Source organism: Cololabis saira, chromosome 13 (assembly GCF_033807715.1).
Source record: "Cololabis saira isolate AMF1-May2022 chromosome 13, fColSai1.1, whole genome shotgun sequence".
Classification (NCBI taxonomy): domain Eukaryota; kingdom Metazoa; phylum Chordata; class Actinopteri; order Beloniformes; family Belonidae; genus Cololabis; species Cololabis saira.
In genome coordinates this window covers 4362428-4388514 of record NC_084599.1, presented here as the reverse complement: position 1 = coordinate 4388514, position 26087 = coordinate 4362428, and the positions used below count along the sequence as shown (strand labels likewise).

Here is a 26087-nt window from a genome sequence, read left to right as displayed (position 1 = left end):
GACATGAATCCAGTTTCTACGCCGGGGAAATACACGAAGCAAAGCTTGAAGGCTTACAAAAGTCTTGACACTTGGTCCGACTTCAAGGCAGGATTTGTTGTAGAAATTAAAGTGATGAGGAGACCGAACTTTATGATTTGACCGTTTAACGTTAGCTACCCAAAAATCCAACATTACCTGATACAAAATGGGAACCACAAATCCACGTTTCGGTGTCTGGAATCCAGTTGTTCCTGTGAATTGCAGCGATCCATTTGTCTCTCTTAAGCTTATTTTTCAGCAGTATGTAAAACGATAACTCTGATTTCTTGCTAATTCTATGAGTACAGTCGATCACACAACAGCTTTTTCCTATTTTAGATTTTTGAGTGCTCAAACTGAAAGTTTACGCTGCCACTCAGTCTTTCTGACACTCAGTCTTTCTGCCGCTCAGTCTTTCTGACACTCAGTCTTTCTGACACTCAGTCTTTCTGACACTCGGGGCGTAACCCGCTGTGAAGTCGCATCGGTGAGGTCATGATCATTTCCTCTATTGCAAACACAAAGACGGTATAAAAGGAAACAGAACAAAGTGTAGCGCCCCGCCCCCGCCCTGGCCTATTTTATCAGGGCTAAAATAACCCCAAGAAGGCGTAAACGTGTGCACATTTGCAAGAAAAGGACTACTTTAAAAGCATAATAAAATCTGGGCATAACCTGTTGTTAAATATCTTATTTTCTCTACAATTTAAAAGTCAGAGCTTTCCTCCCCCCGGTGATGAGTGATATGATGACATGATAAAAATACTAAAATCGAAAAAGCTCCAAAAGCAGACATGTCCTCTGCCAGTTGTTGAAGTTGTGTATTTTCAATCAAACTATTGCAGTCATGGGGGAAGCATCAACAGGTGCAGATGCTGCTTTTCTTCTCTGTTCTTTCTGTCTCTGTTTCTACTCTTTCTCTTCTCATGATACTAATGGTTTATCTTTAATCTTATTTGCATTCAAATTACCTCTCAGGTGGTACACCGATAAGAGGTAAGAATGCCGGGTGCAGACCTCCACCCATCCTCATCCGCTCCCTCCGCCTCAGTCCGTCCTCATTTCCATTCCTCACTCATTCCACCTCTCTGCCTTCATCGCTTTTCTAAAAGGTGTGTGTGGTTTTGGAAGAGATGAAAACGAGGGAAGGATACACACTTCCTAGAGGGACAAATGCTGTAAAAAGGGAATCCTGGTGTCACATAAATTAATAAACATAAATCATTTAACCGATCTATAAAAAGCAGTGAGCCATAAATAGGAGGATAAAACACAATCATGTTACTGAAAGTTCCCCAGAACCTGTTTTACTCCACATGTGGTTTTCATGGTGCAGCGTAAACAGCAACGCACACGAGAACAATGCCAGGACGAGAGGAAAAACAGGTGGATATTCACATGAAAGATGGCAAACACACAGGCCAGATTTGAAGTTAAAGATATTAATAAGTCCTATTTTCTCTCAGAATTCAATGAACCCAAACCCTTTTGGTTTTCTTTTTCCTTCTCTGTACGGTGTATAAGCCGTCTTCAAGGGCGGTGTCCTGTACGGTTTAGGCCCCGTTTACATGTAGCAAAAAACGGTGGTGTTTTCATGCTTTTGGCCGTTCATTTACATGAAAACGAAGCTCATAGTCATTTCTGAAAACTCCGGCCAAGGTGGAGATTTGCAAATCCGTCTTCGTTTGCTTGTAAACTGAGGGAAACTGATATTTAGTCTTCAGAACGTCACATTATGCAACAGAAACGTCACCAGCGTCATGTGTGCGACCTGTGTTTACAATTTGTTTGGCCACCGTCAATATTTTCTTGTATTTTACTTGTTTTATATTCTAAAGTCACACTTAAAAGTAACTCCACTTCTCTGTCACTCCAAACCAAAGACTCTGGTTCATCTTGGAAGTAACTGGAAGTTACTCGTGTCATTTGTTGATGTTTTTTTCCAGGATTCTGATTGGCTAGCATGACTTTATCTTCTCGTTACACTGCCCCCTGTAGGTTTGGCTGCTCATAGCACCTTAACAGATATTTATGCAGGTTCCTGTAAATTATGGTATTTTTCAAAACGTAGAGGGGGAAATATGCGTTTTTGTAAATACCCGGCTCTGTGTAAACGTGGCCTTAGAGTCTAAGGCTTAGACTACCCAGCTAGTTTGAGCAAAACAGGTAATTTTAGTCCAATAGTAAGTGGGTAATACTCGGTAATCCTCCATAGGATTTAAGATTTCTAAATTGTAACCAAGTGCTGCTAATAATCATCACTTGATGAATTGATCAGCCGCAGGCATGAACGTTTCTGTTAAAGCAGATGTTTCATTCAGTTTGCACATCTGGAGCAACCATCTGTGTCAACGCAATACCAAGAGGACAGATAAAAACTATTAATCCATCATTTGTTGCTTGGTTTGTAAAACCGTTTCATATTACTGCTCATATTAATACAAACCATATGAAACCATTCCAAAATCATTGGAGGATCAGCGTTATACATTGAAAAAGATAGTTAATAAGTGGAAACCATTCAAGGCCGTTGTCGGTCTTCCCAGGAGTGGATACTTGTGTGTACCAGGTCAGACTGTCCCAGAAAGATGAAATGAAGAAAAGAGCGGCGTTGCAAGGCATATTAAAGTTTAAAGTACCTGACAGCCCAGGTAGATGGCTGATCAAACATTTTGATAAAACTACATCCGAACAACGCACAAGACTTCTGGATCAATGTTCGCAGGCCCAAAGTGAAGTTGTTTGGTTTTAAGATCCAAATAGAAATGCAGCATTTCAACAAAACCCCTCATATCTACATCATAGCACAATAATAAAAGGAAATCATTTGAGCTGGATTCTGGGCCACAGGATCTGGGCATGTTGGAGTTATTACGATGACCTTGAACATTTGTACCACAGCGAAAGCTCCAGGGCCATTTCCTGGACATGTGGATCCATGTGACGTCCAATGCGGCGCTGATTAGAAGCAGACCAGCAAATATACATCAAAATAACTGAGAAATGAAAGAATTGAGGCGTTTGAACCGTCCAGTCATGGTCCAAACGTCAACCCAATTGAAATGCCATGGTGGGACCGTAAGTGACCTGTAGCATTGTTTTCAAGAAAAATAGACCGAAGTTCCTCCACAACCAAGAGAAAAACTGATAACTCACACAGGGACACAACTTTATCAAACTGCAAATTAACAAACTATTGAAATAGTGCAAAGTACTTAGTTTTGCCGCACGACGTGGGATTTTCCATCAAAGACAGAAAACCACGTGGTTACTGAATAATTTGACAATGACAAACGTTTACTGGAGACTGACTAATAAACATCAGACATTACTTTTGAATTGTGGTTCAACAGAATAATAATATACTATAATCCAGAGTAACACGTTAAACTGAAGTTTGTCCTGTAATCAACATCTCAGGTGTTTTCAATCTTCATTGAGTCTGTTTAAAGGGTTAAAAGTGGTCGCTCTGCTATTGATATCATGGTGTCCACCACACTGGACATGGACCAGAGGAAATAAGGAGAGCTGTCTGAGAAGGCTTGGTTCTGTTCTGGACCTGCTGCTGCGTCTGGTACCGGGGTCTTGAATCTGTGCAGGTTCAATAAAATCTCAAGACCATCAAAGACGTTCTGGAGACAAACGTTCCGTCCAGAGTCAGACAGCTTGGTCTCAGTCGCAGGTCATGGTCCTCCAACAGGATCATGACCCAAAACACACAACTAGAACCAGCCAAGAACCACAGAATCCTGCTGAACATCTGTGGAAACATCTGGAACCTGCAGTCCTGAGGTATCTGGAGACGTTTGTCCATGAGGACCAGAACACCTGTCTACAGGTGGACACGTCTACAGCTGACCTGTCTACAGGTGGACACGTCTACAGAACACCTGATTACAGGTGGACACGTCTACAGAACACCTGATTACAGGTGGACACGTCTACAGAACACCTGATTACAGGTGGACACGTCTACAGAACACCTCTCTACAGGTGTCACTGTCAGACACTGCCCCGCCTGTTTTCCATCTGCCCTGATTGTTCGCACTTGTGTCTTGTTATCCCCTGTGTATATCTGGTCTTGTCTTTCCCTTGCTCCTCAGTCGGTCCGTACTGTTTCCTTCCTCCATGTATCCTGTCTGGATTTCGGTTTTTGCTCTTTTTGATAATCCTGCTCTGCAGCGTTTTTGGTTATTGCCCTTTTGTTGAATAAAACCCTGTTTTTGGAACTCCTGACTCCCGCTGTCCTGCATCTGGGTCCTCAATAAACACACTCCGTGACAGAACGGACCGACCAGCATGGATCCAGCAGGAAAAAGTTTTGCCTTCTGGCAATATGTCTACAGGGAGGCAGAACTCTTGATTCCTGGTTGGCAGGACCCTGAGGAGGAGGAATCTCCCTTCTGGGGAACACGCCTGGCTTGAGGGGGGCTCGGGTGTTCTCAGCCCCAGGGGACACGACAACGGCATCGGCGCCAGCCCCAGCTAGCCACGGACCCGGGTTCCCCCTATTGCACCCCCAAGGACCCGGGTTGCGCCGCAGCCAGCGCCACGGACCTGGGTTCCCCCTCTGGCACCTCCAAGGACCCGGGTTCCCCCTCTGCCAGCGCCGAGGACCCGGGTTCCCCCTCTGGCACCTCCAAGGACCCGGGTTCCCCCGCAGCCTGAGCCAAGGACCCGAGTTCCCCCTCTGGCACCTCCAAGGACCCGAGTTCCCCCTCTGGCACCTCCAAGGACCCGGGTTCCCCCTCAGCCAGCGCCTCTGACCCGGGTTCCCCCTCAACCAGCGTCAAGGACCCGGGTTCCCCCGCAGCCAGAGACAAGGACCCGAGTTCCCCCTCTGGCACCTCCAAGGACCCGGGTTCCCCCTCTGCCGGCGCCAAGGACCCGGGTTCCCCCTCAGCCAGCGCCTCGGACCCGGGTTCCCCCACAGCCAGAGACCAGGACCCGGGTTCCCCCTCAGCCGGCGCCAAGGACCCGGGTTCCCCCTCAGCCAGCGCCTCGGACCCGGGTTCCCCCACAGCCAGAGACCAGGACCCGGGTTCCCCCTCAGCCAGCGCCTCGGACCCGGGTTCCCCCTCAGCCAGAGACAAGGACCCGAGTTCCCCCTCTGGCACCTCCAAGGACCCGAGTTCCCCCTCTGGCACCTCCAAGGACCCGAGTTCCCCCTCTGGCACCTCCAAGGACCCGAGTTCCCCCTCTGGCACCTCCAAGGACCCGAGTTCCCCCTCTGGCACCTCCAAGGACCCGGGTTCCCCCTCTGGCTCCTCCAAGGACCCGGGTTCCCCCTCTGGCACCTCCAAGGACCCGGGTTCCCCCTCAGCCAGCGCCTCGGACCCCGGTTCCCCCTCAGCCAGCGCCAAGGACCCGGGTTCCCCCGCAGCCAGCGCCAAGGACCCGGGTTCCCCCGCAGCCAGAGACAAGGACCCGGGTTCCCCCTCTGGCTCCTCCAAGGACCCGGGTTCCCCCTCTGGCACCTCCAAGGACCCGGGTTCCCCCTCAGCCAGCGCCTCGGACCCGGGTTCCCCCTCAGCCAGCGCCAAGGACCCGGGTTCCCCCGCAGCCAGCGCCAAGGACCCGGGTTCCCCCGCAGCCAGAGACAAGGACCCGGGTTCCCCCGCAGCCAGCGCCAAGGACCCGGGTTCCCCCGCAGCCAGAGACAAGGACCCGGGTTCCCCCGCAGCCGGCTCCTCGTATCCTGTGTTCCCTGCCAAGTCCAAGTTCCCCGCCGAGTCCAAGCCCCACGCCACAGCCCAGGCCAAGGTCGACATCAAGGCCCAAGCCTAGGTCTGGTGGGCGACCCCCAGAACTGTCTCCCCGGTCTGCCCGGCCTCGTGGGCGACCCTGGAACTTTGGTCGTGTGTTGGCCTGGGACACGTCTACAGAACACCTGATTACAGGTGGACACGTCTACAGAACACCTGTCTACAGAACACCAGGTTGTTCAACCAAATCTTAAGCTGAGCTGATCATTTTTGTCCATGTTTTTTTTAATGATTCAACTGAACCACAATACCAGAGCAGTGTCTGATTTACATTAGTTGTTGCATAAATTCATCAATGTTCTGAACATTTTTAAACATCACTGCATGATATGATTCAATTAAATATAGTTTAATTCAATTTATATAGTGTTTATTATAACAGAAGTTGTCTCTAGGTGCTTTCCAGAGACCAAAACATGACATGCGAGCAGTTATTACAGAGAAGTCCTTGCTTAACGGATGCAGCTGCGTTTCACATCATTTTTGTCCGACAAATGAAATGATGTTCATTTGCGAGAGTTCACGTCTGGGTTTTTCTTCGGGAAAACGAGAGAAAAAGTTTTCATTAGAGGAAAGGACTACTAGAAAAATGGGACATTTTATAAGAGAACTTAATGTTATCTGATAATTCATTTGAACCTTCATTTAACACACAGAAGCAGGAAAAGGAAATCATTGTACGATGGCCACTGATCAAAACATAAGGAACTGTAAAACTAGATGGCAGCCCCTCCACCATAGACCCACCATTTTCCTCCAGATCAGAAGATTGTGGTATATATACACACACATATCATTTATTTATTTTTTTCTTTCTCTCACCTCTCACCTCTGTTAAAAATCCATCCCATGTTGCATTCCAGGATTTCATTGTGCAGTGTGTAACAGCTGGCTATGGTACGCTCTTTCTTCTGCACAGTTCAACGCTGCATGTTTCACTTTCACTGCTCAGTTTGTAAATTCTAAAGATACTTCTCACTTTCTGTCTAAGTACTAATCACTCATGTGAGCAATACTTTTTATTGTATTCATGACTGTTAAAAAATGGTTGTAAACAATTCAAATGAATGGATGAAAACTTGTGAGGTAAGCGTCCTGTTCTTTTCCTCTACTCTTCTTTCTCTGAGTGATATTTGAGAGTTCTCTCCTCATCTATTAAAACGTCTGATTCATTCTTTTCAGGAAACATTCCTCCGAGCAGTTGTATTTAAAAGAGAGAACAAAAATATAACAAGAATATATTATATAAACATATTTAACAAGACAAATAGGCCTGTTTTATACGTGTGTTGAGGAAAATAAATCACATTCAGTGTCAGGAATCAGTGTAGGAAGACAATGAGCTGGGATGATTCTGCCACCTGCACAAGCAGTAAGTAATAAGAAAAGTAAGAGAACCTGTCGGATTAACCGGACTCCTTTGAGTGGGATCTGATTTTCACCTCACAGTAACAGATAAACGCAGCGTTGTTGAGCTGATAGCTGACAGAGAGATGAGAACACACGCAGAGGGAGGAAGGAGAAGCAGCAAGATATACCAGCAGAGATGTGAACGGAGGAGAACAATGACGGAGAACAAGGATGGAGAACAAGGAGTTATCCCATCAGTCAAGCCAACAGACTGTTAAAGCAGAACCGTCTGTGAGATCATCCAGGGGTCGCTTATTTCAGTATCAGTTAGATTCTTCAGCTTGACTGGCTCATAATAATGCAAATATCAGGAAATATGACCCTCACAGATTACAGACTGCAGTTAGCTTTTAGTTGGAGTAATTAGTCTTTAGGTGCACTTGCTTTTTCCTCCTGCACTGTGAATCTTGCACGTCCGATCACTAGAAACCCGAGACCTCAGACCATCACTGTCATTCACATGGAGATCAAATCACCTTTATACCAAATTAATGCAACAAAAAAGAAACAGAAAGCGGTCAAGTGAAAGGGTTCATAGACTTTTCCTCGTCTAGGTATGTGCTAGAGATGCACCGATCAGGGCCGATCACCGATAACCCATCTCCAAAAGCCGTATCTGCCGATCCCGATATTGAAATCCATAAATTTGTCAATGTTGTTGTCTCATGGACAATACACTGACATTGTAGTATTAGGTATAAAAATTAGGAGATGAGAAAGTATCATGAATTGACTGTTTTATTTCAGGCTGAGGCAATATGCAATATTTCACCCTCTACAGACTCTTAGAGACGATTTAGACTCGTTTAGCTTACTAGTTTACCGGTAAGCTTCCCTGTGGCAATAATTATGAACAACATGTGACCAACACTCACAGCAGACATGTCACTCTCTTAGAGTTGATACAAGTTGTTAACTTTAAACCTTAGTTTTCCTGTGGAAAAAGGAATTCAATTTTAAAATAAAAAATGAATTATGAATTATTAAGCTTTCCGAGAGCTTTAGCGATAGCATCCGCCGCGTGTGGCGAAACGCAACTCTAGACTCTAGCTCAGAGACACTAGAGCTCCAAATGTCACTTGTCAAATTCTTTTATAACATTCCTCCTCGGGTATTTCCTTTGCACACACTTTGCAAACTGCAAATTTCTTGTCCGTTTCGGACATTGTAAAACTCCCGTACCGGCGGCGGCGGCCACGCCCCCTTAGGAGACCTGGGTCAGAGGTGTGGGGACGCAGCGCGGGGGGCGGGTTGTTCCTATAAACGTCATCAGATCGGCCCGCTTTAAACTAGTGCTGTCAGGTGATTAAAATAATCTAATTAATTACAGGATTTATAATTAATTAATCGCATTTTAATCTCATATCTGCTAAAGGTCCCCAAATAAAGAATTAGAATTCTAGGACATTGCAAAATTACAGTGTGTGACTAATCAATTGAATACAGTAAGAAGAGAAGATTTGAAATCCACATTTTTATCAGTGAAGTGTGTTTCATAAATGAAATTAAAAAGAAAAAGTTCAAGCACATCAGCAAACCAATTAGGCCAGGTGCATTATTCAAAAATGCAATACAGTTAAATAAATACAATTCAGAAATAAATTAAGGCTGAGTCTCAAATAGGCACTTAAGCAGATTCTTAATTCAAAATTAAAACTAAAGCTGATCAATACAGCAATTCAAGTTCTAGTACCTGTACCGTTTACAGTGGAACTTATCCGGACATTTTTAGTGTTTAAATGATAATTCAGGCTGGAGCAGCTCCGCTGATAGGAACATTCTTTTTTACTAAATGTACAAATCACTGCGTTCTTGTTGATAGTCCGTCTTCTTTCTGTTTATACATAAACCTGCCGTTCAAAGGTCCTAGCAAAGACTAGCTGAGTCTCCCCTGAGTCGTCCAGGTCTTTGTTAGTTTGACCAGCAGCAGGAGGAAGTGACCTGTTACTGCCAAGTGAACTACGGCTCCCTTAATGGGACACATTTAAAATACTTGCGTATTTTGCCACTCCTAATTAATTGCGTTCATTTTCATAACACGTTAATTAGCGGTGTAATTAATTAATCTAATTAACGCGCTAAACTGACAGCCCTACTTTGAACTATTATTTTCCGATCTCCAATCAAAACCGATAGGGGCTTATCGGCCGATACCAATGGGTTGCCCATCGATCTGTGCATCTCTAGTACGTGCAGGTGTGTGTGGACGTGGGCGCGTGGGTCTGCAGGTGTGTGTGTGTGTGTGTGTGTGTGTGTGTGTGTGTGTGTGCGTGTGTTCCGGTGCGTGTGTCGCAGATCTCAGTTGTATCCACGCTTCTCCTCAGGAGCGCTTCAGATCGAGAACAGCGAGGAGTCGGACCAGGGCAAGTACGAGTGCGTGGCGGTGAACAGAGCTGGGACCCGGTACTCCGCTCCGGCCAACCTCTACGTCCGAGGTAAGAGTCTCCCTGGCCGCCAGGGCTCCGTCAGGGCTCCCCCTCCGTCAGAGACGGCCTCTCCTGTCACCTCCTGAATGCTAAATCTGACGTCAGAATCAAACCTGAAGACTCTCTGCTCTCACCATCATTGCTTTCTCTCTTTGAACACTTTTCATCTGTCCTTTGCATCCTGTTTGATGGTTTATTTATCAGTTTATAATCCAGTGAAGAGTCAGAGTATGATGACATCCGTCTCTGTTTGGGAGCGGTGGAGGTTTGCAGGTATTGGAGAAACCACGTGCGAGACCAAAAGAAAATTGCGACTTTAATCATTTTTAATGCACAGTGGTTATTTTCTCCCTTTAAAATCATAAAGTCCTTTTTGAAGCCGACTGCTTTGAATATGACGCCACTACTTCCCTAAGCTCAGCCGCTGTCCTGGTCCAACGTCTCGTTTTCATTTGCCACATGTGAATGGTATGTTGATGACAATGAAGCATTCATTGTGAAGTTGAAGCACCCAAGTCAGCGTATTAAACTATATGTTCTTTTCAGCTTTAATCTCATGATGTCTGCTAATCTCTGTTTCCTCACAGTGTGCCTTCTGAGCTGCCATTGCTGCAAAGCTTTTTTCCTTGTATGTTATTCGTGTGTTTTTGCTGTCTCCGTCCACAATCTGTCTTCCATTCCTACGTTGGAGACATATTTACTAAATGTTAGTCAGAAAACTTTGGAGGTGCATGCCAGAGCAGTGCAGAGCTCTTCAAAGTAAGGTGTTCACGTCGATGGGGAGGATCTCACTGCACCGAGGTGCTGCTGATTTGATGGACAGGCATAAATTAGGTTTTAGATCAGTGGTTTTCATTCCTGGTCCTCGAGGGCCGAGTCCTGCACATTGGAGATGTGTCCCTGCTTAAACACGACCCTGAGAGATAAGGCTGTGTCATTACCAGACTTGATGACTATTGATAACAATGTTTGATTGGAATCAAGTGTGTTTAAGCAGGGACAAATCTAAAGCGTGCAGGACACGGCCCTAGAGGACCAGGAACTGCCCACCACTGCTCTAGGGCCGTGGTTGGGAAACACTGCACTAGAGATTACAGCAAACGGACGTGGAGTGACCAGGTTGGAGTTGTGAGAGTTGTGGGAGTTTGGTCCTGTTTTGGAGCAGTTGTTCCAAAACAGGGAGCATTTCCCCCTAGAGATCTGTTCGTTTGGTACATGTGAACACAGCAATCGTGCTCGGATGTGGGACAAAACAAGCGACCAATTAACCACAGAAAAACACAGAAACAAACTAGCCACACTCGCTGACGATGCTCCATAGTTGTTGTTTTTCCCGGGGTACGGAAGAGGAAACTCCTTCCGCCTTCATTTCTGACCAATGAGAGAACAGTTGGTTCATGGTATTTGTTAACAGCTTTGAACCGCTACAGACGGTTGCCTTGTGAACACAAACCCCACATACGAAACAACTGTATGGATTTAGCCCCTGAATCAGAACAAAACAAACGGGCCACAGGTCTGAAAGCACCCTTAGTCTCAGAAAAAAAACACGTCTGGTATTTTAATCTGTCTCCGTGTCGCTCATTATGAAGTTCTGCCCCAATGACCTCACAAAGACACGTGCATCTGCTCACAGGTGAGACTTCCATCAGCGGACGGAGAAGATATGTGGCATCAACAACCTGAAACACACAAAAATATCTGCGTTTTTTAAAGCTGTGGCATCGACCGATGTCATTGAAAGAAACACAGACACCAGCAGTTCCGATCCACAGCAGACCTGCCTGATTCATGCGACCGAATGTGATCACAAGGTCACGTGGCCCTTCGATGACGCACCAGTAAAAGCATTAGAAACGTACAGTAAGATCATGGGTGCAGCCAGCGTCTCTGGGAAACATGAATCCCAATGCATCCGTGCTGTACTACGACTCACTAAACTCAGATGCAGAAGGCTACAGAAGAGTATTAGGACCAGGCAGGAGAATATCAATATAATATTTTAGAGGAGGAAGATTTATTTTTCATTATGCACTTGGAGAAAAAAGTCGAAATGTCGAGAAAAAAGTCGAAATGTCGAGAAAATTGTCGCAATGACGAGAAAAAAGTCAAAATTTCGTGAATTGATTCGAAACACATATCACACATATGCAGTTGCATAACTTCAGAAAGTCCCCTTAACGTTCCACTCCAAGGATGTGAGTTAGTTAGTTAGTTAGTTAGTTAGTTAGTTAGTTAGTTAGTTAGTTAGTTAGTTAGTTAGTTAGTTAGTTAGTTAGTTAGTTAGTTAGTTAGTTAGTTAGTTAGTTAGTTAGTTAGTTAGTTAGTTAGTTAGTTAGTTAGTTAGTTAGTTAGGGCTGCTGCTGCAGAGCTGTCAGTCGCTCTAACTGGATTGGATGGACCAGAGGAGACATTTACACTTTATTCACCAAATTGTATTTCCACTTTATTCACTAAATTGTATTTCAACTTTATTCTCAAAGTTTTGACTTTATTCACGAAATTTCAACTTTATTCTTGAAATTGTATTTCAACATTAATCTCGACATTGCAACGTTTTTCTCGAAGTGAACAATAAAAAGAAATCTTCCCCTCTCAAATATTTTTCTCCTGCATGGCTTTAATACTCCATAGAAGTCTGACATTTGAGGGAAATGAGTCTAAAAGAATGACATATATCATTATTTGAAGAGTCAAAAGTCTTGTCTCCCTCGTGTTCGGCGGGGACTCCGTTAAGGGATGTGTAAAGACAGTTTTCTTTATTAACGATCTTGTCTCCCTCCAACCTGAGGTGCAGTGGTGTTCAACGTCTCACTGTCCGACTGTTTCTGTGCGAGTCTGTGTGTGTGAACTCTGCCCTTCCTCTGTAGTCAGTCGTTTCTCATTCCTGTCTCGTCACCTACTGGCAGTTGGTCCGGAGCCCTTAGGGACTGTTTTAAATGCACAATACGTCCAGATTCCCCTGCTGCTGACACAACTGTTGGAGGATTGGTCGCCACGGCAACACTGGAGATGTTGGTAAAGTTTTCTGGTGTGCTGTTGCTTCGTGTATTCTGGCACTTTAAGCCCAATCTGTAAAAGATGCTGTCACCTTTGGTACCTTTTGCTGAACACTGTCTCGACTTTACTTTTAAACCGTGAACAAAGACATGCCTCTCATTTTTAAGACTGAGCAGTTAAATGTTGTAACAGAGCTCCTTGAGCGGCTCTTGGTTGGCCCCAAACCACCAGCAACCCGGGCGACCTGGGCGACCTGGGAGACGTCCTGATCCTGGGAGACGTCCTGATCCTGGGAGACGTCCTGATCCTGGAGAAGTCCTGATCCTGGAGACGTCCTGATCCTGGGAGACGTCCTGATCCTGGAGACGTCCTGATCCCGGGAGACGTCCTGATCCTGGGAGACGTCCTGATCCTGGAGACGTCCTGATCCCGGGAGACGTCCTGATCCCGGGAGACGTCCTGATCCCGGAAGACGTCCTGATCCCGGGAGACGTCCTGATCCTGGGAGACGTCCTGATCCTGGGAGACGTCCTGATCCCGGGAGACGTCCTGATCCTGGGAGACGTCCTGATCCTGGAGACGTCCTGATCCTGGGAGACATCCTGATCCTGGGAGACGTCCTGATCCTGGGAGACGTCCTGATCCTGGGAGACGTCCTGATCCTGGAGACGTCCTGATCCTGGGAGACATCCTGATCCTGGGAGACGTCCTGATCCTGGGAGACGTCCTGATCCTGGGAGACGTCCTGATCCTGGGAGACGTCCTGATCCTGGGAGACGTCCTGATCCTGGGAGACGTCCTGATCCTGGAGACGTCCTGATCCCGGGAGACGTCCTGATCCGGCAAAAATGTCCATAATTCCTCTAGGAATTATAGGAAATTCCTCGGGAGGTTATAGAGGCGGTTTTCATCAATACAGCCGTTAAACAACAGCGTCTTCAGTCAGAAGCCGATGTTCGGAAGAGTATTAGGGCCAGGCAGGAGAAAACATATCTGAGAGGGGAAGATTTGTTTTTATTGTTCACTTCGAGAAAAAAGGCGAAATGTCGAGAAAAAAGGCAAATGTCGAGATTAATGTTGAAATACAATTTCAAGAATAAAGTCCAAATTTCGTGAATAAAGTCCAAATTTTGAGAATAAAGTCGAAATACAATTTTGTCTTTTTTCTCGACATTTCGACCTTTTTCTCAACATTTCGACTTTTTTCCCGAAATTGTACTTCAACATTAATCTTGACATTTCAACGTTTTTCTCAACATTTCGACTTTTTTCTCGAAGTGGAAAAAATCTTCCTCTTCTAAAATTGTATTTTTATCTTTCTGCCTGGCCCTAATGCTCTTCCGTAGAGTCACTCCACACATTGGCCTGATGAGTTTTAGCCTGATGAACCCTGACCTCTGCTGACCCCAGCTCTGACGGTGACCCGGGGGACTCCAAGGCCTGGGGCAGTTAGTCGAGCCTGTTTAAAAGTCCCGGTTGGGCCAGATCAGGGCACTCCTGATAAAAATAAACACTCACCTCACCAGAGTCCATGGACAGCAGCTGTACAAAGACAGTGGTGATACATGGGTACGACAATTATAATGATAAATCCACTCTAAATATTATAAAAAAGGTCTAGAAGGTCCAGATTTTAGCTCTAAGTTATGGCCACAGAGGCCTTGTTTTGCTCCCTCTCTTGTTTGCAGAGGGGAGAGGGTGCTGGAAGTGTTGGAGCAGCTTCCTCGTCCTCGGTAAATGACGGACGTCACACCCACACGCCAGGCTGTGACGAGGGCTCGCTCACCCTGCTCTGCAGAGCTGTCCAGCAGCAAATCACACGCAGGCAGCCAGGCGTTACCACACGCACTCCTTCTCACCTGTCAGGACCACATGCTCATTTTGTTGATTTAAATAACAGAGGAATAAAATGATGTAAAAAACAACAACAACATTTAAAATGTTAATCTCGCAGCTTCAAGACAGTAATTTCAGTGCAGAACAAGCAGAGAAGTGGATATGATGAGTGAATGCACTGCAAAAACTCAAAATCTTACCAGGAATATTTGTATTATTTCTAGTTAAAATGTCTAATTTTTAGTCAAAAAATCTCATTACACTTAAAACAAGAGCCATTACCAGAAAAATAACTTGTTATTTGACAATTTTCACCTGTTTCAAGTACATTTTCACTTGAAATAAGTAGGAAAATCTGCCAGTGGGACAAGATTTATCTTCTCATTACAAGCAAAAAAATCTTGTTCCACTGGCAGATTTTTCTACTTATTTTTTAATGAAAATCTACTTGAAACAAGTGAAAATTGTTGTTTTTTTCCAGTGATGAGTCTTGTTTTAAGTGTAATGAGATTTTAATGTGACATTTTAACTAGAACTAAGACAAATATTCTTGTTAAGATTTTGAGTTTTTGCAGTGTGAAAAAGAAAGAAGGGAAAACCAGTCATGTGGTTGTTCTCTGCACCAAACACAACATCCACACCAGTGGAGTTCCATCTTAAAACACCAAATAAAGAAAACTCCATTTCAGCTCTGTGTTGGAGAAGTCCAAACTAATCCAAGGTAAATGCTTTTCCCATGACGGTTTCTGCTGGCTGGACATGGACTTTTGTTGCAGACTCCTCCTCTTGGGCCAGTCTGCTGAGACCATGCAAGTACAGTAATCCCTGGCTGTAACGCCGTTCACCTTTCACGTCTCGCTGCTTCACGGATTTGCATTGTGCATCGTGTTCTGCATTCTGATTGGTTAAACAGTCTCCCCGCTTCTTCACTTCCTGTGTCAATAACGTTGGTTGCTTAGCAACAATCTGAGAACGGCCAATGAGCTTCAGCAGCAGCTCAAGAACAGGACCTTTGATTAATCGTTCATTACAGTCTCAAATATAATCCATGGTGGCATGTCGGAAGAAGAAAAGAAGAAAAACGAGCGACAACAACGACCCATAACTATGTTCTTCTCTCAAAAAAACACTCCTGCACCGCGGCTTAAGAAGAAAAAGACGTTACAGAGCGAGTCAGGATGCAGCATCAGAAGAGCAGGGAAATACACGCCAGTCACAATTTATCTTATTTTTTTTCATAATCATTTTTCATTTTCTCCCGTTCAAATCCAATTACTCGGGTCGTGGTGGTGATCTCCGCAGGTAGAAGCCCTGTATAATAATTATAATATATCATATAATATATTTTTTATAATATAATAATAATAATAAAAAAAAGGTTGCTACTTCACGAATTTCACTTATTACCGGTTCTTTTTGGAACGTAACCCCCGCGAAAAACCAGGGATTACAGTATAGTTGTTTACAGAGTTAGCAGGGATGGTTTCAGCGCTATCCTCCAGGAACTGTGGCGAGGTGTAGGTGTGAGTCCTGACTCGCTGGAGCGACGCAGGAGAGAACATTTTCCCAGGTTTATTTCCAACCACATCATCATTTCCAGCAGCGTGTGGATTTGTGCATCCACCCTGGACTGTAAACCCAGAGTTGACATGAAACAGGGTGTAGACTTGTGTTTTATGACGAAGTATTAGGGCCAAACTAAGACAAAAAAAAAAGGAAATTACAAGGTCATAATATTATGAGAATAAAGTCGTAAAATTACAAGAATAAAGTCATAATATTATGAGAATAAAGTCGTAATATTGCGAGAATAAAGTCATAATATTATGAGACTAAAGTCGTAATATTGCGAGAATAAAGTCATAATATTATGAGACTAAAGTCGTAAAATTACAAGAATAAAGTCGTAATATGGCGAGAATAAAGACGTAATATAACGAGAATAAAGTCGTAATATTACGAGAATGAAGTCGTAATATTATGAGAATAAAGTCATAATATTACGAGAATAAAGTGGTAATTTATGAGAACTCTAACAGCAAGAGCTTCTTCTCCCTGTGTTAAAATGAGGAATATTGAGCATCTTGTGAAGTTATATTTTGGTATCAGTTTCACAAACAAGGAATTACTTAATCTTTTGGCACATCAGCATCTAATTATTATCAGTATAAGGACTTTAAAAAGATTGTGCAAACGACTGCGTCTATTTGGAAGAAGGAACCACTCAGACTTGGAAGAAATTGCGTCTTTTGTGAAAGAAGAAAATCTTTATGATCATCCTCATTGTTTCCTGAGAAACAACAAAACCTCTATTACTATACTATACTATACTATTCTATACTATACTATACTATACTATACTATACTATACCAGACAGCTCCTCTTCCACAAAAGACGTATGTGCTCTTCCTGTTAGAGTTCTCATAAATTACCACTTTACTCTCGTAATATTACGACTTTATTCTCGTAATATTACGACTTTATTCTCATAATATTACGACTTTATTCTCATAATATTACGACTTTATTCTTGTAATATTACGACTTTATTCTCATAATATTACGACTTTATTCTTGTAATATTACGACTTTATTCTCATAATATTACGACTTTATTCTCATAATATTACGACTTTATTCTCATAATATTACGACTTTATTCTCATAATATTACGACTTTATTCTCATAATATTACGACTTTATTCTCGTAATTTCTAATTTTTTTCGTCTTAGTTTGGCCCTAATACTGCGTCGTAGTGTTTAGACTAGACATAATCCTAAAAAGGTTTCATAATGGACCCGCACCGGTGAGATGAGGCCCGCCTGGGTTCTTTGAGCCCTTTTGAGTGCAACTTTCCTGGATATGAAGCAGGTTGGTGTGTTTGTGAATGCAGGACGGCTGTTAACACGCAGCGGAAGTGTTTTCCATAGCAATGCTGCTGGAGGGTGACACGGTCACCAGCAGGTTCAAAACAGTCTCTAAGTGCTCTTACACAGCTGTCAGGAGGTGAGAGGTTGGGAGTGTGTGTGTGTGTGTGTGTGTGTGTGTGTGTGTGTGTGTGTGTGTGTGTGTGTGTGTGTGTGTGTGTGTGAGCTGCTACACGGGCTGTCGTCTCCACTGTGATTTATTCTGCTGCTTCATGGATGTGCAGATATTTTCCTGTTTTACTCTCTCTGTTTCTCCTTATCTTCTTCCTTCCTCTGCTTATTTTGCCCCTCATGTTTTATTTTTTATTTTCACTTTATCTTGAATCCCTCCATCATCACTACATCTTTTAATTAAAAAACAACAAACAACTCCTCCAACCCCAAAAAACCCCAAAACACTGCCCCTCACCCCTCAGATCAGCGGGAAGGTTGGTTTTCTTCACTTCTTTGTCCTCCTGAGCGCCAGGCCTGGCAGACTGGAGCCGTGCTGCGCCTACATCTCAGTCGGCGCCTCAGGCCCGTCCCGGCCGCTCTCTCATGACCACAGCCCACTGTGGACCCGCTCTCCCCCTCGCTCATACCCCCCCCCCCCCTGCTCTGCAACCCTGTCCTGCATCTGTGCTATATGAGGAACAAACTGTGTGTGTCTGCTGCTGCAGGTTTTGTGAAGAGAGCATTTGTTGAGTGGGACCTGCTCTGAAACATCTCTCCATCACACCACCAGGTTCCCATGAAGGAGGTCAAAAGGTCCAGTTTGTGCTGTGGCCATCGTAAACTAAAGCATGCACTGCCTGGCCAAAACAAAACATGAAATAAATACATAAAAAGACTAGGGGTGTCAAATTAGCGTGTTAATTGCGATTAATTATTTACAGATATATTTAGCGCGTTATTTTTTTTAATCGTTTACCGGTAATCTATTTTTTAATCTCTAACTGTACTTTTACTGTTTGCGAGTTGCCTTTATTTTGAAATCTGTTTGTGCGGTGGTCTTTTTCTGCTTGAGTTGTGGGTGGAAAACAACGGTCCATCACACCTTGCAGTGGACACTGATTGGCTGTCCATGTGTGTGGGCGTGGTTAACTACGCTGGTAGCGCCTCCCATTGTAGCTGGACAGGAGGGGGGATCATAGACATATTTACGTAGACGCCCCATCGAGCGCTGAGTCGTACGTCAACGACGCCGTCATATTGGATGTGGCAAGACTGTGCTGTAAACTAATACAAGTAAATTGACTTATTTTCATAAAGCGCCTTTCTACAAAGGAATTTATTCATTCACACACACACTAATATACTTGGGAAACAGTTAGGCACCAAATATAATATATTTAATTATCTCAGATGGAAAAAATAAGAACTTTATTGATCCCACATAGGAGTAATTCATGTTATATCAGCTATAGAGAACAAGAAGTGCCGAAAAACAATATATACCCCCCCCCCCCTCACAAAAATAAGAAAAATAGAGAAACATATTTTCTCATCAACAAAACTAATTTTACAAGTAACAAAATAACATATTTGAACCATTTTTCAGATTTTTTCAGTTATTTTATTGTCTGAAAAATGGTTCAAATTTTATTTTATTGTCTGAAAAATGGTTCAAATATGTTATTTTTTTATCTGAAAAATTTTAAATTTGTTTTGTTGAACCTGAACTGGAATTTGAACTGTTCAGATTATGTGAGTTTCAGCTTCACTGTTTACGTCCAATTATTACAGAATACATTTCACCAGCGGGCGGCACATTTAAAGTACTTGATGAGACAACGACTTCACACTACATTACCCACAATGCAGTGCCCACTGGCGTAACAACGGGCACCAGCTCCATGGCAACGGCGGCCCGAGCCTGGTGCACCTTTACATGACCAGTGGAGAGAGAGACGTTGCAGACGCAGCGTCAGCGAGACGTCAGATGATGATCCTTATCATTATCTGTGGGAATTTTACACATCGTCTCCCAAAGAGTCCGACGGTAAAAATCTAACCTTTCTGTGGAAACTATGTCCAGCTGCGCTGAGAAAACAAGTCTGAGCGTCTGCCTTGTCAACTTCAAATTTAAAAACTTAATTTGGAGTTAAAGCATCCGTCCAGTGTGAGAAAATATCTGCAAGTCCTTGATAATCAAACAAAGTGATCAGGAAAGACCAAGAAGACCCAACAACCCCAAACCACCCCAGTCCCACTGCTGCACCTTCAGGGGTTGATTTACCTGCAACAGGTAGAAACACTGATAATGGACTACATTGTTGGAGATTTACAGCCTCTGAGTAAAGTTGAAAAGCCACTAGGACAATACATAATTGTAGACAGTGAACAGTTTTAGGATAGGGGGGCGTTTCATTCGTACTTCTCACCTAAAAATATTAAAATTAACTGAATTTGAACTAGTTCAAAATGAAAATGGTGAACTATGAACGTGAACTATTCATTTTTAAACTATGTGAACTGAACTTTGAACTAGTTCATGAGAAGTAGGAACTTGCCCAACACTGCTGGTTTACCAGCTCAGCTGACCACTTCATCTTTATACTCTTACTTCTGTATTAGATGTTACTGTAAGTCCTGCTGTTGGCTGTTATTTAAGTCCATCTCAGCCAATGTTTAATGATTCTCTGACCACAATCGTTCTTGATTGATAGGAACATGATTGTTCACCACGTTTATTTCAGGTTTAATTACATTTCTTATCCACAGTTTAAGTAGTTTTAGCAGCCTCCTTAGTGGTTCCGTCTGATGCAGCTCGGGAGTTTGACCCTTCTGACACAGAGGAACATCTTGTCCATCACACCGGGATGTGTCTTCTACCGTGGTTGTTGGGGGAACGAGAAGCTGCTCGCTGCAGCAGATGGCGACTTTACGGCCAGGTGGTGCAGCTGCTGTTTAGCTAGTGTACACATCTGATTTCAGATTTTGTGCTCTCTTCACAAAAGTTTGCATCACCCTCACAACATCGTACCCTGCATGCGGATCGTCTTGCCATTGCCGCGGCTAACTTGAAGGCATGACTTGTCTTTTTAATGTGCTGATGATCATTTTGCTGTGCAGCAAGCCCTGAACTCACTCACCCTTCACCATCCTCACCACACTCTCTGTTTAAAAGCAAGACTCATCAAGAGAACAAAAAAGCTCAGAATGCAGCCTTTTTCCAAGACACACTGTTGAATTGTTAGTAGCAGAATGTGGAGGATTTCCAACTGCAGAATCAGAACATTTTAGTCCAAGTGTCTGCATCGGATCTGTTTACCAGATTATAGGTCTTTCCCAAAGGAGATGCATTTAAAATTTACATTATAATGTAAATAATCTCTTAAAACACGACACTACACTACAATATCTTAATATGTCAATGTTTTTTTTTTACATACAAATATTTCCAATGTTTCTTCTAAATTGTTTCTCATAAACAACATGACAAGGTTATGCAAGACTGGGAAAACTTGTGACCTACTACAGAAAACAGCAACTTTTATTGCATTTATTTGTTGTCAAAACTCAAAATAAACTATTAATGATCTGAAAATAGATAAATCTTTCATGTTAAAGGCAAAATTAATCACAGCAGTTACACAAAGTTTACATTTTAACAACATCCACATTAGGCTCAGTTCAGTTGGTCATTCATGATCCTTTCATTATTTAAAAATACCCATCTGTCCTCACAGATGTATTAACTCCTGACCCCGTCCTGATCCTCAGAGTTGGTGCCCACGGGTAGATGAGAGCCACTTCTGGTTAACTAGCCTTGTTTTAGACCACAAAGTGAAGAATATTGTAGCTTTTTGACTGGATAGAAGGGGCTGGCTCCTAAAGCGGGTCAACCTCCACTCACATTCATGTAAAATGATACGATCTGCAGCAAAAACCAACATATTTACAGTCTGGTTCACAAAATGTTTCTGCTCTCGAACTGATTTCCAAGAAAACTGTAATGAATGGAAATTTTTAATCGTACCTCATTAGGTAAATTAGCATGAACCCACATATTTATGCAATACATGTATATATATATATATATATATATATATATATATATATATATATATATATATATATATATATATACATACACAGTCTGTGGTGGCTGCTGAGCAGGTGGTTGGATGTTTTAGCAGCACCCAGCTTGGCAGTTGTGCATCTGTTGCCAAGGCCGAGAGGAGCATCATTTGCTCCTTAGACAGACAAATGAGCCAGAGAATGTGCTCTTAAGTGAACCCTGTAGAGGGGTGTATGTGCACACAGTAATTGCTTTGTTGCCAGCCTGATTTAACTCCAGGGTCACCTTATGTCAGTCAGTGAAGTGTTTAGGTGTCTAGTCGTATTACTCCCCACAGATAATACCTAGGCTGAGTCGGTGGGAGTGATAACTTCACGTTATCTCCCCAAAAACAAAGGGCTGTGTAAATGAGGAGTCTACATATGGATGTTAAAGGTGTGTGGGCGTGGCCTGCACCTGAACCAGTAAGACAGGAGGAGGGTTTTTCCTCATTTACTTGTTATTATTAAACCTTTATTTCATCAGGCAAGAAATTAAGAACACGTTCTTATTTACAAATGTGGCCTGAGACCAAGGAGCAAAGGCTCTTTGAGGGGGAAAGGGGATCCATCCATCTATTTTCTATACCCGTTTTATCCTCTGCAGGGTCTGCTGGAGCCTACCCCAGCTCTCCCAGTCTCAGGCGAGACGCTGGGGTACAGTACACCCAGGACAGGTCGCCAGTCCATCGCAGGGCTACATAGATACAAACCTACGGGACCTACGGGCAATTTAGAATCATCAGTTAACCTACTATGCATGTTTTTGGACTGTGGGAGGAAGCCGGAGTAACCGGAGGGAACCCACGCAAGCACAGGGAGAACATGCAAACCGGGAACCTTCTTGCTGTGAGGCAACAGTGCTAACCACTAAGCCACGACCTGCTGTCTTACAACATAAGAGATTATTTAAAGTTACAATAACAAACCAACAATTGAAAGTAAATACAATACAATTTTTGGAGCAGTGCTGGGATCATGTCTCCGGTCTAAAATTATGCATTTAGTTTTCTTTGTATTGAGAAGGAGATGAAGGCTATGAAAATACTGCTCAATGGAGGTGAGGCTGAGCTGTAGTGTGGATGCCGCTGAGTGGAGAGAAGGGCCCTCTTAGTATATGATGGTATCATCAGCGTATAGGTGACGTTTGGAATTGCCAGCGTTCTTACCTACTACAGTACATTGATGTAAATGGAGAATAGCATTAAGCCTATAGATCCTTGGGGCACTCCTTTAGTGATGGTGAGAGGGTCAGTTAGAATGTTTTCAGTCTTTATTTGCTGTTTAAGTAGCTGGCAAACCATTCACAGGAGTGCAGTGACAGGCCAATGCTAGGGAGCCTCTGCAGCAGTATGGAGTAGTTGACAGAATCAAACGCTTTATTTAGATCAATAAAGGCAGCGATGCACAACTTCTTGGAGTCTAATGACACCTTATTAGACTCCAAGAAGTTGTGCATCGCTGACAATATCATCCAGGACCTTCAGAGTAGCTGTGGTGCACCCATGGCCTGGACGGAACCCAGACTGCACATCGGACGGGACGTTATTTAAGGCCATGAAGTGGCTTAGCTGTTTATGCACCAATACACTAAGACCTTTGCCAAACACTGCAAGATGGATGTGGGTCTGTAGCATTTGGGATTCGAGCCCCAGCCACCCTTAAAGAGTGGGATGACTTGTGCAGATTTCCAGCCTCGAGGGAAAACTGACAGCTCCAGAGACATATTGAACAGCCTTGAGATGGGGACAGCAATGAGAGGACCAGCAACCTTTAGAAACATGGGAAACAAGGGCCAACCAACTTGTTAGAATGCAGGTTGGTGAGGTCCTTATGTGTCAGATATGGAATTCATTGGTGGATGTGATGGACCAGCAATAAAGGGCTCAACAGTGGAGACATGAGCAGAGTCAAAGTGTCTTATCAGTTACAACAGAGTCACCAAAAGTCATCATCCTGGGGAATTGGAGAGTAGTGAGCTTGTTCGCACGGATTTGACAGTTTTTCCAAAACTTCTTAACGTCAGAGCCGCAGGATGCAAATTTGTCCAGGAATGAGGGTGTGGCAGGGTGCGTGCCACGGGGGCCCGCCCGAAGGATGGAGAGACACGGAGTTCAGTGCAGACCCTGTTTATTTACACCCAAATCACACACAGTGCACAAGCACACCCCATGACCGCAGCTCCTCCGACCAGCAGCTCCAGTCTGACCCTTGCTGCTGTCCAGCCCCGCCTTATCAAGGCTGGCAGGGTGGAGAGGTTGACGGGCCACACCTGTGTCCCGTCAGCCTGAGTGGCTGCAGCTCCTCCACTCTGCCACACACCCCCAACGCCAAACTCGCGCCGGGGTCTGTCCGGCCGAGCCTACTCCCCCCCCGCCCCCCTCGGAGCAGGAGAGGAACCGCCGTCTGCGCCCCCCGGGCCTTCCTGGGTCGGGAGGCCGCCCTCGGCGTCGGGCCGACCAGCGGGACCGGTCGGGCGGCCGTCCTCGGGCTGACCGCCGAGAAAGCCGCTTTCGGGACCGGGCCCCTGGTGGCCTCGGGCCAGACGGCATCTGCGGCCGTGGCCGGGGTGCGTCCAGGACCACCCCCTCCTCCATCACGCCCCCCTGCTGGTCCGTCCCCGGGACTGCCTCCTCCACGGCGCAGCCCTTCTCTGGAGCTGGTGTGTCCAGGACCGCCTCCTCCGTCACGGTGCCCTGCTGGTCCGCCTCCACCTCTGCAGCCGACTCCGCCTCCGACTCCACCTCTGACTCTGCCTCCGACTCCGCCTCAGGAGCCATCGCCTGGCGGCCTGCAGCGACTGCCTCACGGCCGGTCGGCTGCAGCCCCGCCAGCGCTGCCACGGCGAACCTCAGGCGTGGTGCCGGGGTGGGTCGCTCCGTTGGCCCTGCCGTCTCGGGAGCCGTCGCTTGGCGGCCCGCAGCTTCTGCCTCCCGGCCTCTCAGCTGCGGCGCCGCCAGCTCCTCCCGCGCTGCTCCGGCGAACCTCCGGCGTGGCGCAGGGATGGGTCGGTCCGCGGGCATCAGCGCCGCCAACACAGCGAGCTGATGCCCGCCCTGGTCCCGGCGCAGGGCGGCCAGGTCCGCAATGGCCTGGGCGAGCGCGTCCAGGGCCCGCTCCATGCCTCTCCTCCCATCGGGCCCCACGTTGGGCGCCAGTGTAGCAGTGTGAGTGCCACGGGGGCCCGACCGACAGGATGGAGAGGACACGGAGCTTTGTGCAGACCCTTTTATTTAATAATCACCCAGATCACAGCCACACACGTGCAGAACCACCTTCTCCCACAGCATCAGCCACCAGCAGCTCCTCCGACCAGCAGCTCCAGTCTGACCCTTGCTGCTGTCCAGCCCCGCCTTATCAAGGCTGGCAGGGTGGAGAGGTTGACGGGCCACACCTGTGTCCCGTCAGCCTGAGTGGCTGCAGCTCCTCCACTCTGCCACAGAGGGATTTTAGCTTTTCTGACAGCCTGAGGTTTCACTATTATGAAGCGCGTTTATGATTGGTTGTGTTTTCTTAGGGAGCATGGAGAGAGAGGGAGGGGGGGTGTCTTTGATCCTTCATTGCTGTGATTTAAAAAAAAAACATAAAAACGAACAAACTTCTCTTATTATTTAGGTTTACTGCTGAAAATATTTCGCAGTAAAAGGCTTGAGTCCCGGCTTGCGGCCCTGAACCCACTAAAATAACCCCCCCCCCAAAAAATGTTTAGTAAGAAACACGGTAAGAAAGTTGAATGAGTACATCTAGTTTGTAGAAACTGCACTTTGCCTTTGCAGCAGTGTTATAGTTGTTAGGGTGGTCCAAAGGTGTGGGGGCTTTTTTATTGCGCTTAAAGTAGACATCACTGGTTATCGTTTTTTCTTAATAAAAATGTTCTTCCACAGAATCACATGAATGCATAACCACAAGTCCAGTCACAACCCTCCCACGTAGTGATGCACTCCAGCAGCAAATACCTCGGTCTAGATGGTCTTAGGATGCATATCGTTTTTACCATAATTGTTTTTGTGTAGCATCCATTTCATGGTCCTTTTGGGGACTGTTGTAGTGGATGAAGAGCAACCATGAGCCCCCAGGGGGGTAAAGCTGAAATTGGCAATTTTACATTTCTAACTTCAATTGCTTTCCCCCCTAACTCAATCAAGCAGCTTTTCCCTGAAGGACTATTTGATTCAGAGTATCTGCATGCCCACAAAACCCTCTGTAAGTTTTCCACAACACAATTAAACAGCCACTCTGCTGAGAATTCCCCTTTTTACTCCACTTTATGCCACTGACCAACTACGAGTGTGTATTTCTGCTGGTAACTTGTACAGTAGAACTGCAAATAAAAACATGGAATTCTCTGTAAAATATAATTAGAACCCAAGTCTAATGGTTTGCAGATCTCATGAACATGTTTTATTTACAATTAAACGTTAAAGATTGAATGTGATGGCAGCAACACATGAAGGAAGTTGAGATCAGGTGAAGTTTGTCACTATCTAGATCTATGCGATGGTGTTGACAGATCAAAAATACAAATAAGGAGTTTTACTTTCACTTTTCATGTGAAAATTATCAGAACATTTGATAGGAAATGGGCGTGGCTAGGTTTGTTGGACTCGGGACATTTGAAGGGATAAGAGGACAAAATGATGCCAATATAGTTCTGGAGA

At 44.9% G+C, this 26087-nt stretch overlaps 1 protein-coding gene across 1 annotated transcript in view; it reads left to right on the top strand.

The window, feature by feature from the left end:
* The window catches only part of LOC133457979 (receptor-type tyrosine-protein phosphatase F-like), a 191313-nt gene that overhangs the window by 61087 nt on the left and 104139 nt on the right, over positions 1-26087 (top strand). Inside the window, exons 6-7 of the mRNA XM_061737398.1 lie at positions 1000-1017; positions 9521-9631. Of these exons, the coding sequence (XP_061593382.1) occupies positions 1000-1017; positions 9521-9631 (129 nt within the window). The remainder of the gene's footprint in view (positions 1-999; positions 1018-9520; positions 9632-26087) is intronic.